General features: G+C 40.3%; 3 protein-coding genes across 3 annotated transcripts; all 3 read right to left on the reverse strand.

Moving 5' to 3' along the window:
* Positions 1-2,696: 2,696 nt before the first annotated feature.
* On the reverse strand, positions 2,697-12,503 carry LOC133737954 (trans-Golgi network-localized SYP41-interacting protein 1-like). The gene is made up of 9 exons (XM_062165411.1): positions 12,374-12,503; positions 11,699-12,127; positions 6,025-11,592; positions 4,853-5,729; positions 4,075-4,757; positions 3,700-3,841; positions 3,497-3,578; positions 3,288-3,402; positions 2,697-3,125 (listed from the first exon to the last, which is right to left on the reverse strand). Exons 1-8 carry the CDS (start codon positions 12,422-12,424, stop codon positions 3,300-3,302), a joined length of 7,935 nt encoding a protein of 2,644 aa, XP_062021395.1. The 5' UTR covers positions 12,425-12,503; the 3' UTR covers positions 2,697-3,125; positions 3,288-3,299.
* A 366-nt stretch (positions 12,504-12,869) lies between these two features.
* On the reverse strand, positions 12,870-15,376 carry LOC133738550 (probable nucleoredoxin 3). The gene is made up of 4 exons (XM_062166110.1): positions 15,239-15,376; positions 14,405-14,521; positions 13,749-14,228; positions 12,870-13,657 (listed from the first exon to the last, which is right to left on the reverse strand). The coding sequence occupies exons 2-4, from the start codon at positions 14,474-14,476 to the stop codon at positions 13,076-13,078; spliced, it is 1,134 nt and encodes a 377-aa protein (XP_062022094.1). The 5' UTR covers positions 14,477-14,521; positions 15,239-15,376; the 3' UTR covers positions 12,870-13,075.
* LOC133738551 (uncharacterized) lies at positions 15,238-18,326 on the reverse strand. Its single transcript, XM_062166111.1, has 10 exons — positions 18,105-18,326; positions 17,965-18,024; positions 17,678-17,779; positions 17,511-17,587; positions 17,272-17,395; positions 17,034-17,098; positions 16,778-16,847; positions 16,429-16,504; positions 16,217-16,310; positions 15,238-16,110 (listed from the first exon to the last, which is right to left on the reverse strand). Exons 1-10 carry the CDS (start codon positions 18,151-18,153, stop codon positions 15,982-15,984), a joined length of 846 nt encoding a protein of 281 aa, XP_062022095.1. The 5' UTR covers positions 18,154-18,326; the 3' UTR covers positions 15,238-15,981.
* Between the last annotated feature and the right edge of the window lie 550 nt (positions 18,327-18,876).

An 18,876-nucleotide genomic window follows, 5' to 3' on the forward strand; every position in this document is an offset into this window, starting at 1 on the left:
CCGATCCTTGACCCAGGAGAGAGGACGACCATGGGAATCCAGCCAAGCCTGCCACAGCCTCCGTTGCCAGACGACTTCCTACACCGCCCCACCGCAATCGCCGGACCGCCGCCTTGAACCTATTGCCATTCCCGACGAGCCATGAATGCGCGCCACCCCAAACAAACAAACCCAATCCCAGATCGGATCCGAAAATTCCAACCCAGAACGGATTGAATCGATTGGCACAATGCCCTGCCTCTAAGAACACGCCACCACTGGCCAACCTTCGATTGGTACGACCGCACGTCACCACGAGCATGTCACAGCCAGCCCTCCGATCCCGCGACGCCAAACTAGTCTGCTGCTGAAGCCATTGGATAGCTAAACCAAGCCTGAAAACTGTCGTGATCTCCTCCTCCCTCATTGCACCAACTGCCACCACGACCCACACAGAGTCAACTAAAGCCCGTCCGACAACGGCGCAAGGGCTCGCCGCCGAACAGGGATGGAACTCGAGAGAGAGAGAGTTTTAGGGCTAGAGAGAATTTTTCGATAGCTTTGTCGTTATCTTAACTTGGGAGGTTTATTTGAATTTGTAATATATATCAAATTTTCAATATTTTTTTTTATTGAGTAAGGACAAAAATTCTATTCAAAATAATAAAGATTACAATTGATAGATGTAAAAATTATATCAAAATAAAACAAGGTTTTTTTTTTTTTTGAGAATGGAGCCAGTAGGCGAAAATATATTCATCGAAAGCCAGAATAGGTCATTACATACCCTTCCGCTGCCATTAACAGACAAGAAGATAGTGGTAGTACCCACAGCGGTACATAGAAACTAGACCCACTCATTGTACAATCAATACGAAGACATAGCGGGGATCCCCCTTTGGTACTACGCCGGAGGCGCTAGAAACCTAACTCTTTAACCAATAAACCTAGCTGCCTAGAGACCTCAATTGGTGTACACCTAGATCCACTGAGAGTTAAGTCGACAAGACTAGACCAAATGCAAAAAACTAAATGCACAAAAGTGCCTAGACTGTCCCAAAAACGGAACCTTATTGTAAATAGACGAACTAAAAAACAAAGAAAAAGGATTAGGGCTACAACAACCCTAACCTAAATAACAGGCCCAATAGGGCAGCCCCAAAGAGAAGAGCCCATCTCAAGATCCAGCAAGCCAGGGTTGACCCAAGTCCAGTCCACCCGTCCACCACACCTGCAGCCGCCTGTGCAGCTCTACCCAAGGGTCCCGTCACCACGAACCCGCGCCGCCTAAGCCCCGCCACAATGCCAACCGCACCACGAGCCACGTCGCTGATCTCCACCAAGCCAGCACATCCCCGAGCCCCGCGAGCCACAGTCGATGCACCAGCCCCAAGACCCACACGCCGCCCCATCGTCCAGCCGCATCCAGATCCATGCCGACGGGTCTCGCCGTCCCTGCACAGAAGCTACAGCCGCCCAGAAAGGCCTTCCAAACCTGCCATCAAAGCCAACTTTCCAAACCTCAAGGCAAACACCTCCTCTTCCGAACTTAGCCCCGGGCTTTAATTAAAGTGCCCATCAGGCAGTCAGCCAAGAGACGACGCGGCGAAGCCGGCGCTATCCATGGCCGCCGCCGGACAGGGAACTATTTGGCTGGGAGGTTGTACTCTCTCTTACGGCGCTAGGGTTGCTCTGGTTTTACCTTAAACTTTGTACAACACATATAACATCGATGTATAAACCAATTCAATATCAAAATAAAACAAGGTTGTTGTGAAGCACTGTTAGGAAAGTGCATGATATAATGGATGGTGATTGACCAAGAGAACTATTCCTCAATTACAAACATGCTTTAATCACTTTCCAAGGTTCACATCTATTGCAGATAGAATTTGGAATTAATACAAAAGAAAAAGAAGGGCCGGTGTTCGTTCATTCTCAAAGTTCATGGCCATCTATGACATGATTAGATCAACTTCGAACGATCTATCTTCATTGGTTGGTTTGTTTCACTTGTGATACATGGAGCACATAGTGGATCCATCATTGTGTTCCTTTGACAATATATATGTCAATCGGATTAGCACGCAAATTAAGATTTGTTACACGGTGATAATATAAAGCAAATTGTTTGTTTTGGGTCTGGGCTTTGTTTTGGACCCAAACTTTATTATTTGTTTGTTCTTTTATTTTGTGTAATAATACTCCATCTTTTGTTGGTGGGTGTTGGCCCTATATACCTTTTTCTATTGGATGTTATAATTCTGTCCAAGGGCCAGTATTGATGTATATTGTATAATCCTTTTGGCTTGAGGCGGATAGTAGTTTTTTGGTTTTGTAGCTTCATTTGATTAAGGGGTAGTAGTCTAGGCTAGTAGTCATTTTTTAAATGTGCAGTCAGTGCACTACTTGAGCAATGAATGTAATAAGTGATCTTGAAATCTCCTAGCTTGATCGTTTTTTATCACAGAAATATATCTTCCTTTTCCCTGAAAAAAAAAAAAGAAGCTAAATCAATGATTGATTAAGAGAATAAAGACGATAAGACGGCTCGACGCCATCTGTGAAACTTCCCAGGATCGTCCCCTTCCTGCATCTATGAGCATTGATTTCTTATCAAAGCCATCTGCGAATTTACTGTGTAGTAGCAATACTTTCGTTTGCTCAATTGACTGGCACTCCCTTCCCTTCAATGAGACAATGACAAAAACCAATGATTCAAAACCATCAACAAAACCGTACCAATCGATTCAATTCTATGTACCTCTCGAATAACTGTGTCAAAGCATCAACACATGCCGACTTTTGCACAAGTAATAACCATACAAATTGCTGCACCGGAGTTTGTTTTACTACTAAATTCTCTCTAAATTTGTAGAGAACCTAAATAATAACAGCTATGATGTACAACCTAAATAATATGTTGCCCTATCATGAATCTCTTTTCCTCATTAGAAGCAGCCAAGGTTCTAGGATTCCTTCAGATAAAAATATGGGAATCTGGGTTGCCTGGTTGAGAATAATAAATCAATCTCTAACCGCATCTATAGGAAGGACAAAAACAAAGCAGATTAAGCTCCACTTAATACCCAATAATAACATAATCGGGACCCCAAGTCCATCTCGCCCTAAAACCAAATGTGAACCTGCAACAGTGCAACCCAAGAAAATGCAACAAATAAGTATTAAACATAAGAAATATCATAAAATTAACTTTCCGGGATCAGATGAGAAATATTAGATAAAACGTACCCAAAAAGAAAACGTATTCCTAAACTACATAAAAGAACGAATTAATACAAACTTACCCATTGAGCTTTTCAAATTGCAAGACTAGCAAGAAGCGTATGCAGAAAGGCCCAATAGAACATAATACCAAGCCGCAAAATTGGTTGTCGCATTAGAGTCCGATCACAAGAAACCCTGGCAGCGTGTACAAGATGATTTAGCTCATTCACAAAGTCCAGGTACGTTTAAATCATAAACTATTAAGAAAGAATTGCATGCATATGCCTACCAGAGGCCATCGACCATGTTACTCACAGGTCTTGTACATTTAGGAACCATTCTTGATGTAGTGAGTGACTTGAAACCATGAACTGCAGTGTAATAAACAGAGAAGAGCTCAATACAAGTTAGAAACACCTTCAGTAAGTTATCTCATGTGGTATTATGGAAAAGAACGGTAAAAGATGGCGGCAACTACAGCCATAGGATTACCCTTATCATCTTCTTCATCTTCCAATCTACTAGTGCTCCCAGGATCCATATCTATGGCAATTGCAACTTGCTCACTGTTGCCTTTGCGCAAACTGCGGACTTGAGATGCAATGGAGGAACCAGATGCTTCCCATTTGTTTATCTATACAAAAACCCACCAAATAAATTCCTCAATGACATTACATATTCTTGATACTTCGCAAGAGCAAGAACACCTTCGATCGCCAAGGCACTTCCAAGACATATTCCGAGCAAAAACTATTTTGTATTCCTAAGTTTACAGAACATCTTAAATTCTCTTCACGTAAGAAGTACAAATGAAAAAGGCAAAAAGGCATGCAAGTAATGTAACATTAAAAATATCAAACATCTCACCGCAGGCTCAACTTCATGAATCTCTGAGGTCGAGCTAGTTGCTTGGCCATCTTCCACACCTTCAAGCAGATTTAATCGTGATTCCTTCTCCCGTAAACACTTCTCAAGAGTCTGTTCCTTGCGTGTTAATTCTTCTACTTTAGTCCTTTCTTCTTGCAACAATATATCTTTGCTTTGAGCCGCAGCCCGTAGATCCCCCAATTCTGATAAAATTGAATCAACTGTCTTCTTGAGTACTTCCTTTTGTTCAGGGACGTCACTGTTGTTCTTATTTTCAAGATACTCACTGTGGACCCCAAATGCAGGAATATTCATATCAAACCATGTTAATAACTCGTGGATCTCATCTGAATTTCCCTTCTTACTGACTTGTGATGCAACCAGAACATCATTGGTGCACCTAGTGACCTCCTGCCTTAAGAAAGAAATCTCTGCATCCCGATCTTGCAATTGTGACTGCAATTTTTCAACTTCCGCAAGGAGGCTTGCAGATAGGCGATGCAGCTCGTCAAACTTATACACAGTGATGGAGAGCTTTTTCATAACCTTCCCACGAGAAGCTTCAAGGTTCTCTAAATCTAGGTTCTTTTGTTCCACAATCTTTTCCAGTTCCTTAATCTTGTAGGTGATACCTTGCATCTGCACCTCCTCCTCATCAAGTGCTTGCATTAGCTCCTCAATTTCTACAATCACAGATAATTTCCAGAATTATGGATCTAAAAAAGCCACTTATAGTATATATAGGTGTGGACTGGATAAGTGCAAATGAAAAACTCACCATGGTCTTTGGCAGCAAGCTCATCAGTTAGTGTTCTGACCCTCTGTTGTAACTCGTCAGAGGTGGCATGGCCATCTTCTAGCTCCTTTACTCTCTGCTCAAGTAGGTTGCGTTCACCTTTCATCGCTTCCAACTGTTTCTCCAAATCATACACCAAGGTTTTTGAAGATTCAAGGTCCACTGAATAGCTGCTTGCAGTATCTTCAGCTTCCTTGATTTGACTTACAAGCTCCATGAAAATCCTCTCCTTTTGAACGTCCTTCTCCTGAAGCTCTTTCTGCAAATTTGAAATGGTAAGCTTCATTTCCTTTTGGCTGCCTTCCACTATTTCAGCTGTCAGAGTAGCAAAATCACTAGCAGCCGACAATAGCCAGTCTGCCACAGACCTAACAGATTCCTCAGAGTACAGCTCACCCTCTCCCCTGAAAGCGGGCAATTCTGCTGTTTTTGATGTCATTCCCAGATCTCCAACAGCCCAACTATTTCCCATCAATTCATCTTTTCTTCTATTTATTTCCACAGCTGAACTAGTGCATGCTTCAAAAAGCACGGCAGCATTTCTATGCAAGACAACAAGTTCCTTGTCCTTTTCCTTTTTGACCATTTCCATCTGCAAAAAGTCTCTCCTCAAGGCTTCAAATGACTCGTTTTTGGAAGTTATCTCTCCACGAACAATTGCCACCAATCTGGGTACACTGCTAGTTTTTTCATGCAAAGACATTGAGTGTTCATCTAATTTTTCTTTAAGCACACCAATCTCCGTCATGAGATCTTGCACATAATGTGTTATGTATGTAAAGGTTTCGATGACAAAACTGTCACCAAAATGTCCATGCGCATTGGTGTCTGACCTATAATTCATTGAAATAGAGTTATCCTGTACAGAAAACCCAAAATTAGAAGATGTTATAAGAGAAGAATGCTTCGGATCAAATACAGACTAAAATCATTATCACTGTTCACTAGCGATTATAGTAATATATGATTTTAGTCTGTACATGTATTAACTCGGAGAAAGTGGCAAAAAAAGGGAAACAAAAAGCACTCAATAAACTAACACAAAGGAGGTCATGAAGAAGAAAAAACCTTGAACCATAGAAACAAGATTATCATAACTAATAGAGGTGAAACACTAGGGAAATAATAAACCAGCATATGCATGGTGAAATTACCTTATCTGATTTGCTCGTTAGAAATCCACCAGCTGCAGTGAAGGGGTGCACATCAACCACATTTGCACTATTTAATTTGAGACATGAGTCAATACCAGACTCCAGGTTGTTCAAAAATTCCAAGTCGTTGTAAAAAATATCGACCAATGAATTGCAAATATCATGGAAACCCTTCTTGAGTTGATCTAGACCAGATTTCAGTCCTGCAAATTCAGAAAATTGGTTTTTTCTTTCCTCGGAGTGAGCAGTAGATAGCTTTTCAAGACTTAAAACAGCTTCAAGTTTGCTAGCCTCAGCAAGATCCCTTTCCTTGGAGACTACAGAAATTTCATCAGCAGATTTTGCAAGCTCTTCTTGGAGACCATCATTCCTCTCTTGAACCTCGTTCAGTTCTGCGAGGAGTAGCTCTGCTGCTCTTTTGGATTTCCTAGCCTCTTGCTCAGAAGAAGCTACATCTGCGCGCAGATCAAAGCACATTTTCCCAATTCGTTCTAACTTCACAACTGGATCACGAGAGTTAAAATCGCCTCCTACATCAATGTTGTCTAAGATATTTACAATCATGCTCAAAGTATTTTCTTTGTGCTGCAAATTCTGCTCAGTTTCATTCAAACAATTCCTCAAGAACAATGTCTCAGATTCTAAGGCTTCTACCCTACTAGGGAAAGTAGACAAATCCCTGAAGTTTTGTTCATACTCTGCAATTTTGACTTGCCCCATCTTGATCTCTGATCTCAAACGTTCGACCTCAGAATTGACCTCATCAATACTTTGTTTCAGACTGTCACGCTGTTGTACCAATGACTTCCCTTTTCTGACTGCAACATTTAACTTCTCTCTAACAGAAGCTAACTTCTGCTCCTCTTGATTAAGCAGCCCTTGCAACTCATTCACTTTGTTATGTAATGCTTCAAATTCACTAGCCATAGACTGTTGCTTCTCTAGATATCCATCCCTCTCCTCCTTCACACCCAAAAGTTCATGTTGAACCTCCTCCAACTCTTTCTTTAAAACATCTACATCTGATTCCTGGGAACCAAGTGTATTTAGGCTTCTTGATCCAATAACTGTTGCATCAGCATATTCAGTATGGAGACTTTCAGCGGCACCCCCATGCACAGGTTTTTCCGAGGAAAGAGTTGCATAACTCTCTAAAAGCTTATTCAGTAACCCTTCCAAGCACTCAATACTACCACCACCAGAATACTCATACTTTGATCCAGAGACCTCCAAGGCATCAGTAACCAAACTCTGTAATCTTCTTAAGTCAGCTTCTATGCTGAGAATTTGATTCTCATTTCCATGCATCTTGGCTACATTTTCTTGCAAATCAGTAACTTCCTTCTGCAGCTTTTCATTCTCAAGCTCAAATTCAGCTGCCTTTGTTGAAAGCTTCTCCTGATCATTGACCAGAGTCTCCAATCTTTCAGAAAGATAATCTCTCTTGTGGATAAATCTTTGAAGGTCTGCCTCAAGGTCAGACACTCCCCTTTGCGAGTCTTCCAAATCAGCAGTGAGTGATACACAATGGTTTTCTAGGTTAACAACCTTCTGCTGCAGAGACATATTATCTTCCTGCGCTTCTAAAAGTGCTTTGCTTAACCAATCGATCCTGTCCTTTGGCTCCACAGATCGCAGATGTGGTGGCATGTCAATCCTGTCCAAAAGTTCCTCCCATCTCTGTACTATGTTGTTCCTTGCCATTAAGGATTGTTCCAACATTTCATTCTGTTCAGTCAACCCATAAAATCTACTCTTTAGTTCATCATATTTTCTTTTGATATCTTCACTTGAATCTGAACTTGGCTGTACATCATCTTTCCAGGAATCCATAACAACAAAACCAGCATCAGAGTATGAACCTCCACCGGCAGAACTCTTCTGATCTGAATCAGTCACACGTAAAGTGTTACTAGTAGCTGTCCTGGCCAGCCAATCAATCTTCTCAATAATATCTCTTGAATAAAAATGCTCTGGCAGATCAAGGTCTTCCAAGATCTCTTCTATTCTCTGAAGGACAGAATCTTTGAGAAGGAATGATTCTCTTAATGCAGTAGCTGAATTGCGAATATATGAAAGCTCAGATTCCAGAGCTTCCACTCGTTCACCTGACTCTGAAAATGCCTCAAGTTTTGCTTCAATCTCAAGAAGCCTTGCATCTTTCATTTGCAGTTCCTGTGAGAATCTTTCCAGTTCAACATATTTCTCGTTAAGGGACTGCTTCAGACCATCTCGCTGCACAACCAAACCTTTCCCCTTGGTGACAGCAATGGTAAGCTTCTCTCTAAGGGAAGACACCCGTTGCTCTGACTGTTCAAGTTCATTTACTTTCCCTTGTATCTCAGAACGAGCAACAAGAAGTGCTTCCTCCGCCTGATGTAAACTTTCCCTTAGAACAATGAGTTCACTTTCATGCTTGAGACACAAGGCATTTAACTGCTGTACTTGTTCCTGCATTGAAGTCAGCTTCACCACCTTAGATCCAGAATCTTCTTCCTTAGATAAGCCTACCTGCACATCAGCCTCCTCACATTTTCGAACAAGACATGACACCAGTGATTCAAGGTGTGAAGCAGGGGTTTTATCCACTTGAAACTCAGCATGTTCCACTTTCAGCACCCCTTCAACATCTTCTATTAACTTCTGCAGAGTAGTACAACCAAGGCATCTTTGTTTCAGTTCCTCAACTTCTTCAGCGCTAGCCATCAACTCTGAATTTAGTTTCTTGTTAACAGATTCAAGTTGCAGACTCCCCCTCAAAGAAGATTCCACATGTTCTATGATGGTTCCATAATTACTGTAATCTAGAAGATCAGGAAACTTCTCAGGTTCTAAGTACATATCACTTTCATCTGTAGACCCATGCAAAACCGTGAGTAGTTTAGAAAGGTTGCCATACAACTTCTGCAACAAGTCACTGGCCGTTTGATTCTTTCCATGCAGATCATCGCATTTCTCATTCGCTTCTTTGTATAAAGAAAAGACTGCTTCATGTTCTGTTTGAGAACTTTCAAGTTTGTCCTTCAGATCTTGAATAAAACTGATGGCATCATAAACAGAAGCAACTGAATAACTTATTCTGTCCAAAGAATCATGAGAGACTGTTGTAGTTGTGGTGATCCTACCAAGAGATTCATCAAGCTTGCCAGTTGCTTCAAGAACCGGATCAATAGTTGAATTCCAATGGCGCTCAAGCATCAAAACTTTCTCAGCAGCCTCCTTGTGAAAACTTTCCAACTGCTCAGAGGTTTGAGATACCATAACATTTGAAATTAGATGTAGATCATGCAACCGACTCTGCAATTGACTAGTTCTTGATTCATACACATGCAGCTTTCTGTCAGCTTCCACGTTTTCTACTTTAAGATTAGTGACTTGTAGTTGTAAGGATTCGCAGAGAATGAAAAGCTCACAGTTCCTAGATTCAATGCTTCCCCTATGTTCTTCTAAAGCTTCATATAGGACCCTGAGCTCAATGTTCGTTGCTCCCAGTTTCTTGCAATATTCTTCCAAGGCCTCATTCTGATCCTTCAATTCCTCAGAGGTGGCATCAGCATTTTTCCTACCATCTCGCTCCTCCTTCAGCAGTAGACTGGCATTTGCAGTATCCATCAGCATGTGCTTAAATAATGCTCTCAGGTTTCCGATTTGCTCTCTTACCGACACAACTGAATCTTCTGGTGATTGATTATCGGTTAGAGCTTCCCCCTCTACTGGCTCATCTTGATGAGCCTTCGACTCGAATGCTTGAATCAGTTTTGATACCTGAGCTACAGGAACTTTGTGACCGGACTTGCTTAGCAATGTGGAATGAGAGCAGATGCTTTCAACTTCCTGTACAAGTTTATGCAACATTTTATCTGCCTTGTCCAAGTGTCCATTCAGTGCGATAAACCCATCGGAATCATCAAAGACTTCCTGCTCAGTATTCACAAATGGTGAGCCCCCTACACAGCCATCAGATAAAGATTTATCCACCACAAAGGAAGCTTCACTGTCTTGCTTCCCGTGAATTTGCTGAGAGTTATCATCTTCAGTTGCAAGATCATGACCCCTGCTAAGTTCAACTTGGTTCCCAGCTTCCCCAACTTGAGCTGGTATTATAAACCCACTCTTTTCAACCTCACTCATCTTAGCTTTAAGTATGTCCAGATTGCTAGTAATCTTTTCATCAGTGAGCTGTTCAAGGCGTTTTGTTGTTTCTTTTAGGTCAACCTCAAACCTTACTTGTTCTTCACGTTCTGCAGATAACCGTTCTTGAAGAACAACAAGTTCGGCTGAAAGTCTCTCATTCTCATGAGCAGAATACTCCCTCTCCTCCTCAAGCTTCTTTTTCTCCTCCATAACCAAAGCAAGACAGCTGGCATTTTCTACCTGCAAAGCTGATACTATATTCTTCCTGTCAGCCAGTTCTGTTGCAAGTTTCTCATTTTCACAAGCAAGATGCTCCCTCTCATGTGTTACTGAATCCAAATTCCCGCTTAAGGTTGATATTTTACCCCGTAGAGTTGCCACTAAACTTTCACGATCAACCAGGTCAGTTGAAAGCTTCTCCTTCTCAAGAAGATACAAATTATTTTGCTCCATAAGTTTACTTTTAACTTCATCCGCTGACACTATAGTCCCATTTAAGGTCTCATTTTCCACCTGTAAGGCTTGCACCAAACCTTTACAATCAGCTAACTCTGTTGACAGTCTGAACAAATCCTGCTGTGCCCTTTCCAGGTTGTTATGCAACTCAATTGTTCTAGAAGAAGCTTCTTCACCCTCCACCTTCGCAGTATGAAATTTGTTTTGGAGCTCCTCCTTCCCACAAGCAACAGCTTGGAGTTCACCCCTGCACTGTGCAAGCTCTTCAGCAAGACACTGGTTCTTCTCACGAACTTCATTCAGTGAAGCACGAAGAAGAGATGTTTCCTCAAGCAACCGATGATGCTGGCAATCAAACTCTAGTTGCATCTCAAACTGCTGTTCAATCTGCAAGTGAAAGACATCTTTGGTGAAATTTGTGAGAACCAATTCTTCTTTAAGTTGCTCAAAAAATTCTCGAAAGCCATGTTCTGCTACAAATAAACTGTTGGTCCCCAGCAATGTACTAGAAACTGATTCAATGGACTTAAGAAGAATACAGAACTCTTCTTCATTAAGCCTCTTAATAACTTCTGTGATCTGTGAGAGACTGATTGAGCTCGGATCTGCAACAGGTGATGCAGGTCCTCTATCCGAACTCATCATATTTGTTTCCAAAGCCCTTTCACAACCATCAATAACATGTTCCTGATGACAATCCTCTCCAACTGCCTGATATTCTGTATCTGCCAGAACTCTTTCTTCCCTGCCTGATAACATGGTTGCACCAGCTGAAACAGATGCTTCATCCACTGCACCAGTTGGTTCATCTACATAGGAAGCTGGACCAGAAGAAGACTCGAGACTTCTTTCAAGCTCGGAAGCAGAAGGCCTGATATCTCCTTCAAGCTCCACTTTTACTTCACGACTAGGATTAGACTGCCTTGCATCCAAACCCTCAGCTTCCTGCATTGCCCCTACCCAACAACAAATGAGATTCTAATTATACATCAAACCCGGCCTATATGTATCCTAATCAACTTTTAGAAGAAGTATAATGAAAATAAAATAACCAAAGAAGAAGAGCACAACTTACATATGTTACCTGATCTTCTCTCTTTTGCACTAACGATGTTTTAATATTTTCCTGTGAAGGCAATGACTCCTTCCTCTCTGTAATATCGACTGAAGCATGTTGGGCGCCTGACACATCAACCTGTATAGACATCTTTGAATTCTTGGCTTCTCCTCCAGAATCCACTGTATGTGAAGTGTCCAATGAAATGTCTCTTGCCACCTTAGCAGCAGCAGTCCTAGTACTCTCACCTTCATTCTGAACAGGCTTACTAACCCGAATTTGACTAGTGTCAGAGTCTGCAGAATTAGAACCTACAGCAGACTCAGTTTCTCCGTCACGGACCTGAGACGATGCTGCTGTAGGTTTAGTTGCATGCTGCTCTGATTTTCCAGACTTTTTCGTGGATTTTCCATGGCTTCCACTGCCTTTATCCTTCTTCTGACGAAATTGTTGAAGCTGATGACAAATGTACAGGGATCAAATATTCAAATCAGGTCGCTAATTTTTTTCTGTCTAGTCGTTTCTATAACAGTTAACAAAATGAAAGAAGCATTACAGAAATTAAAATTTTAAACATATATATGTATCAAAACTAAACCTAATAAAAAAACAAGTTACAGTTTAGGTGTGTGGCAAATAAACTAAACCTTCAAGGCAGCCGAATTACGAAAGCTACTGTGCTACGAGGCAATGTGTATGTACCTTTTTACGGCCAGCAGCGAGCAGATTGGTACGGCTCTTCTTCTTCTCCATCCGATCCACTCCGTGGTTGCTCCCCACTGTGACTCCCCGAAAATCACTACGGTCACGCCTCAGTCACCATTAAATTCTGCTTCTCCATCTTCAACACAAACACCATTACATTGCAAAGATACTCGTTTTGTTCATTCATAAAAGTGTACAGAAATCACAGATTAGTTTGATTTTTTTCACTGGTCAATCCATAAATATCTCCCAACATTACCTTCCCCTTCTTCAATTGGGTTTATTGCAATGAGAGACTCTCCATCATTAGCGGATACCTTTGGTCCCTAACTAATTTTACCCTGTGTCTTTTTTTTTTTTTTTTTTTTTTTTATCGGAAATAACTTCATTCATAAACTGCAATTACAAAGCAATTACCCTGTGTCTTACTAATTATCCCCTTTCCATACTTCATATATTTCTTAATGTTCATCCCAAATCATACCAAAAAAAGTAATAAATAAATAATATCAGTATTGTATAAATGCAAATAATTTCAGAGTAGCCAATCTTCATTATTCAATAAATTTACACTTCCCATAAGTGACATACTTCTTGAGATGACTTTCCTACACAAGTTGGATGAAGATCATAGTGACACAGATGACAAAAAAAATCCCAGAACCAATCTTGATTCTTGCAACTTCATTCAAAGGCTTCTTAAAATGACTTATCTACGCAAGTTGGATGAAGGTCATAGTCACAAACATCACACGAAAATGCCCAGAACCTCCCTTGCTTCTTGCAAAAATCACATACATATGCTTTGGCCATGTCCAACTTCAGCATATGGTCATGCTTTATATCCTTCACTTGAGGAGGCAATGCCTCTCCTTCTTTTCCCAAGGCTGCTTCAAGCTCTTTGATCCTCAACTCTGTAAATGGAAAAGCTTTTGCGCCATACAAAGAGATCAAAGCCCTCCCCTTTGTGCTAACAGCCTTCCCATCTGGTCCAATTAGAACCAAAGCCGGAATCTCTTTAATGTTAAAGATTCGGCAAAGGTCCTGTCTTGTTTTATCATGGTAGGGGATGGCAAGCCATGGCATGTTGCATATGTTTAGTTCGAATTCTTTGAGGTCTCGATCTGTGGAGACGAAAATGATTTCAAAGAATTCATCATTGGATGTCAGAAGCTCACTGTATGCTTCTATGAGCTTGGAAGTGAAAGCGCGGCAAGGAGGACTCCAGTGTGCACCAAAGTAAAGGCCTATGGTTTTGCCAACAAGTTCGGATACTGATATCTGCGAAATGGTCAAAAACATGTGTCAGTTCTTTTGGCCCAAGTAAGCCATCAGAAACATTTGAAATAAGCAGTAAACTACGTATATATACCTCTCTACCATCCCTAGACATGAGAAAGTTTCTTCCTTGATGTGCCAGAAGCTCTTCAAGTTTTCCACCATCACGCTTTGCATCATCTATTGCCCTTAATTCCTCTCTTCTCTTCCTAGTGAAAGGAAATGCCTCGGCACCATAGTCTTCAATAAGTCCAATCAAATCTTCCTCAATTGATATCCCATCTGAACTCAACGGAACAAGTGATGGAATCCGATCAACATGGTATATGTCACTCAATCTTTTGTGCAGGTTTACATCGAATGGAACTACCAGCCATGGCATGCACTTGAAGTGTTCATTGAATTTGTCCTCATCGCGGTCGAAGGAGACCAAAATAATCTCAAGATCTTTGCCATCATATCTAAGGGTATCATAAAGTCTCACAAGCTGAGGAGTCAGAGCCTTGCAAGGCCTACACCAATTTGCAGAGAAGAGGAGGCATACTGTCTTCCCATTGCATGATGACAAGGGTACCTAATTAATCTCAGAATTAAAACAAGAATCTATTTTAGTATCATAACCAAGCTAAGAACTTCACCTATAGGGTTGCAGTAAGAACTTGAAGCTAAGACACCAAAATACGAAAGTTCCTTAAAATTGAAATAATTTAGAAACCAAGGAAGCAAACTAAATAGGCATGTGGAGACTACCTTTCTTTCACCAGATAGAAGGAACTCAACTCCTTCGGATTCCAGGACGGTTACTATGTTGGCGCTATCCATCAAAACTATAAGCAAACTATGATCTCCACCCTTCTTTTATATTTCCTGAAAAACAATGAGGTGTAAGGGAAACAAAAAGAGTGACATTCACAAAAGTAACAAGATTTTGCAAAAGAATCTATGGTTTGTAGTACAAGGGCTTTCTAGTTTTCTACAAACTTTGGGAGGTGAAAGATGCTTCATATATATATTCCATGACGGAAAGGAATTTAAGACATGGACACCAAGAATCGATTCGAAGTCGATTATTCTCCGAAAATGTTCCCAATTAGAGGAAAGATATCAGAAATCCTTTGTAACTGGCCATGCTAGTCTATAAATGACACCCTAGACTAAATAGCCATGACGTTACCATGCACATTAAGCCTTTTAGAATCTTAGAACAAATGGTTCAAGTACAGCCCATGAGGCAACATTCCTGAAGTGGGTTCTAGATAAAAGGGAAGAATGAAGTTGCAGCCATAGAGAATCAGCACATATTCATAATTGTTCTAGTATAAATTTCCTAGTTGACCCTTCAATCCCACCAACTTAGAATAATGGTGGATTGTTAAAGAACACAAAACACTGCTTAAGGAAATCCCAATAAACAGATTAAGTATTCATCAGAAATATTAGCATAAACATGTTTTTGTCGAATATTGAGGGAATCGAACCTTAAACCTATCCTACTCTTAATTCACTTGCCCGCCCTCCTTTGGATAATGATTTGCGCTTTTGATTTTAGAGATTGAAGTGCATCAAAGTAGAGCAATAGGGTACCTTACGGAGCTGTGGATAATCTTCTGCTTGAGAGAAAGATTGTATATTCCTTATTCTTCTTCCCTGCCTTTCAACCTGTACTTTATGCATGAGAAGTGTCAGATACGAATATAACAACCCACAACTCCACAAGGAAGGTTGGAAAGAGATCATAAACCCCAAGGAATCGGGGACTACAACCGACCAGAATAAACCTAGTCATATTAGAAAGTATATCCAATTTGTTGGATATTAGATTCTTAACAAGGGTATGCTTTGGCGTAAAAATCTAATTAAAAGATAAGCCTAAAAGTCATACATACTGTTTGGTATTAAATTTGCTATAATTTAGACGAAGGTTCAGAATTTATTCCACCGTTTGATCTGATGAGATAAGGTGGGCATACATGAAGGCCTGACTTGATCACCGATTCCCCTCAAAACAAATTGGGTTTCCAAGAAAAAAATCCTATCCAACCCAGCAAGAAATAGCCAATAGAACCTCTTGTGGGCCAGAAGGATACAATTGATAATTGCCATGTCTCCATCAACCTCACCTCACTATTAGGTTTTCAATGTACAGTGGATATAAAAACTTGAGTGAGCTTGACTTTGACACAAACAGTGCAGTCGATGACATTACAATTGCAGCAGCTATGTTATGAATGCTAAAGGAATACTAGTTGCTAATGAAAATGGTTTACAAATTCTGGTCATGATGAGCGAATCTCAGGATTTACAACTGTGTTCCGTTTCGAATTGATTCACTTCTTACTTGATGAGGCCCTAGTGAACATGTCTCTGATGTTATGTGATCCCGTCTCCAGTTTGATCTTTTTAGCTTGCCTTCCAGCAGCTCTGGTAGTAACCTTATTGTCACTCTTGTTCTTTTCCTGGCAAATTATAACATGGGAATACAGAACCAGAATTAATCCAAAATCAACAATGCCAACAAACTGATAATCACCGGTTTTCCGAACAGTAAGATGGCTATCATACCTGTGAACCATTCCAAATCCCTGGGCTACTTTCGTTGGCAGTTGGGAGAGTTTCAGCATCTGGTGCTTTTTTTGGTGCCTCTGGTAAATCTATCCTGAAATCACATTCAGCAACTCAGTTAATGCATTTCAAACAGAGTGAATCCACCAACAAGATGTATGCATTTGTTTCCAATTCAAAAGTGCTAGATTTATCCCTTTTTGAGGCAATACCTCAAACGGTCACACAAAAGCTTCAACCAGGGCTCATCCTTCAGGTATTCCCCTAATATTGAAACCGCATCAGCCACTGCACCAGCAACGAGGGTGAATTAATGAACAAGAAAATAGACTTTCATGTCAAACTGGAATGACTCGCATGCTTATTAACAAGGGTTTTAGCACAGCAGAATTTAAGGAGCGCTCAAGCACCAACTACATATATCTCATATACAACTCATAACATCTCTGACTATCAACTAAAGTTCATTTTGCTCATTTCGACATTAGGCTGATGAATTTCTAATTGACACTAGAAAGACATAAAAGTTGTATATAAATTGTTTTCTCACTGAAATCGTACATCTATGCTTTTCTTCCCTTGCAGCATAATTACTGTCCAACGTGGATAGCGTCTGTTTTAGCTGGCATGCCTGCATCTCATAACACAAAGATTATAAAAACTTACAACGACCCCAACCACAATAAAAGGATAAAGTTTTCATGGTGGTTTAACAAAGAATAAGGTCTCATATCCAGATACTAACAATGGTAATACATACTCCAACAATTTCACATCATCAAACATCAAAATTACTTGAAGTCAGTTGTAGAAGGACCTTGTGGTACAACCAAGCCAGAACCTTGGAGTCGTCAAGTCTAAAATATTTGGAGGAATCAATTTCTGCAGATACAGAAAGCAACAGAGAGGAAACTTTATCCGCTTGAAAAGTATAACACATCCCATTATAAGAATTGACCCTAAAAGAAGTAAACATGATAAAGTACATGTTAACTTGTTGATTGTGCAGCTTCACTGAAATTTCAAATCAGAAGTGTATGGGGGTAGTAGGTCACCTTTGATATCACAAACTACTTGCATAGAGTCCTCAGCAATGGACAGTAGTTGCTGATATCCGGGATAGCCATCAACGAAGATTATCTCATCCAATGGCCTGTACTTCCCAGGATCGTCCCCTTTCTGCAATTATTAAACGAATGTAGGTACCACTAACATTAAAGGGCATATACATATAGTTTCAGTCTTTCAGAATAACACAACAAGATTCATAAATAGGCCATAAGAATTCTATTACCTTCATTCTAGCTTCCTCAAAAATGGGCAACAAAACGAAAACAGGATCAACACGAGTGGCGGTATATATCCCACCATCTGAACAGAACTACAACAAAAGGTTAGACAATGAACAAAACACTACACTAAACAACAATGGAAAACAAAAGCAAAAGCAAAAGCACGCACCCTCAGAAACATAGTCTCCGAGAAACCAAGAACTGTAGGACTGCCTGAACCAATTAAGTTCCTGGAGCATCCCATCAACTAAAACACAGCACATTGTGTTTCCTGCACAAAATTCAAAATTCAAAAAAAAAAAAAAAAAAAATTAGATAACCAAATTTCCTGATCCCGAACATATTCTATTTAGCCCCCTAATCAATAAATGTAAGATTATAAACCAAAATTTGATGCTTTAACGAAAAAGGAGTATTCTTTATTTGAACATGCTAAATTTGTCTAAAGTGCAGTACCGGATTTTGGGTGGCGGAGCGAAATCAGTTGTCCGGCGCCGTCTCCGGCTACAGGAGGATCTGCAGAGTTAGCGAAAGTGATTCAGAGATGAAAGAATTGATTGAAATGAAGCACAGTAAGTGTGGAAGTGAAAAGTTACCAGCTGCTACGAGAAGACGAGTTTCATCGAAACCTTGCCACCAAGCCATGAAATTGAAACTTTTGGCGGCCTCTTAAACCCTAATCGGTGAGGTTTAGACTTTAGAGAGCAAGTGACGGCGGAGTGAGACCAAAAGGCGCGCGAGGGAGAGGGAACCGATTTGATAGGTTCACCCGGAGGTCATTCCCGACTAAGAGCATTTGCAAATGATGTTTCTTTTCGTTTCTTTCTTTTTTTTGCTTTATATCAGAAGAATCTTATTTTTTTTGCTTTCTTAGAGACTTTCCTTGTTGATGTTTAGTTGATCTAATTGTATTCGTGAATAAATGGTGAATGAGAATTTTTTCACATGGAATTTTGGGTGCGAGTTAGTCGGATTAATATGCTTAAATGAGTTCTTATATAATCAGTTAGACTAACCCTAAAGTATGATTTTTTGTTCATTTAATGTAAATCTATGATACCTCTAAATCGATGGTTTGGCACTTTACGGGTGTCATGCGAGCACTCGTTGCATGCATGCCAGTAAAATTTTTTGAAATTTCCATGTACTATAACATCATCATTGGTAAACATGTTTTTTATGAGCTCCTCCAAGTGATATACCTCGAAAATTTTGACTCTTTTTTTTTATATAATTTTTTTTTTTTCGACTTTAGAAAATCATAAGAAAAACTTGGATCAAAACTTTTCATGTCCATCAAGTGAGTTCTCCTCCACTTACACTCTCCCTTTGTGTTGCTATTTTACTATAGGGCCTTGGTATATATGG

Source organism: Rosa rugosa, chromosome 3, assembly GCF_958449725.1.
Source record: "Rosa rugosa chromosome 3, drRosRugo1.1, whole genome shotgun sequence".
NCBI classification, from domain to species: domain Eukaryota; kingdom Viridiplantae; phylum Streptophyta; class Magnoliopsida; order Rosales; family Rosaceae; genus Rosa; species Rosa rugosa.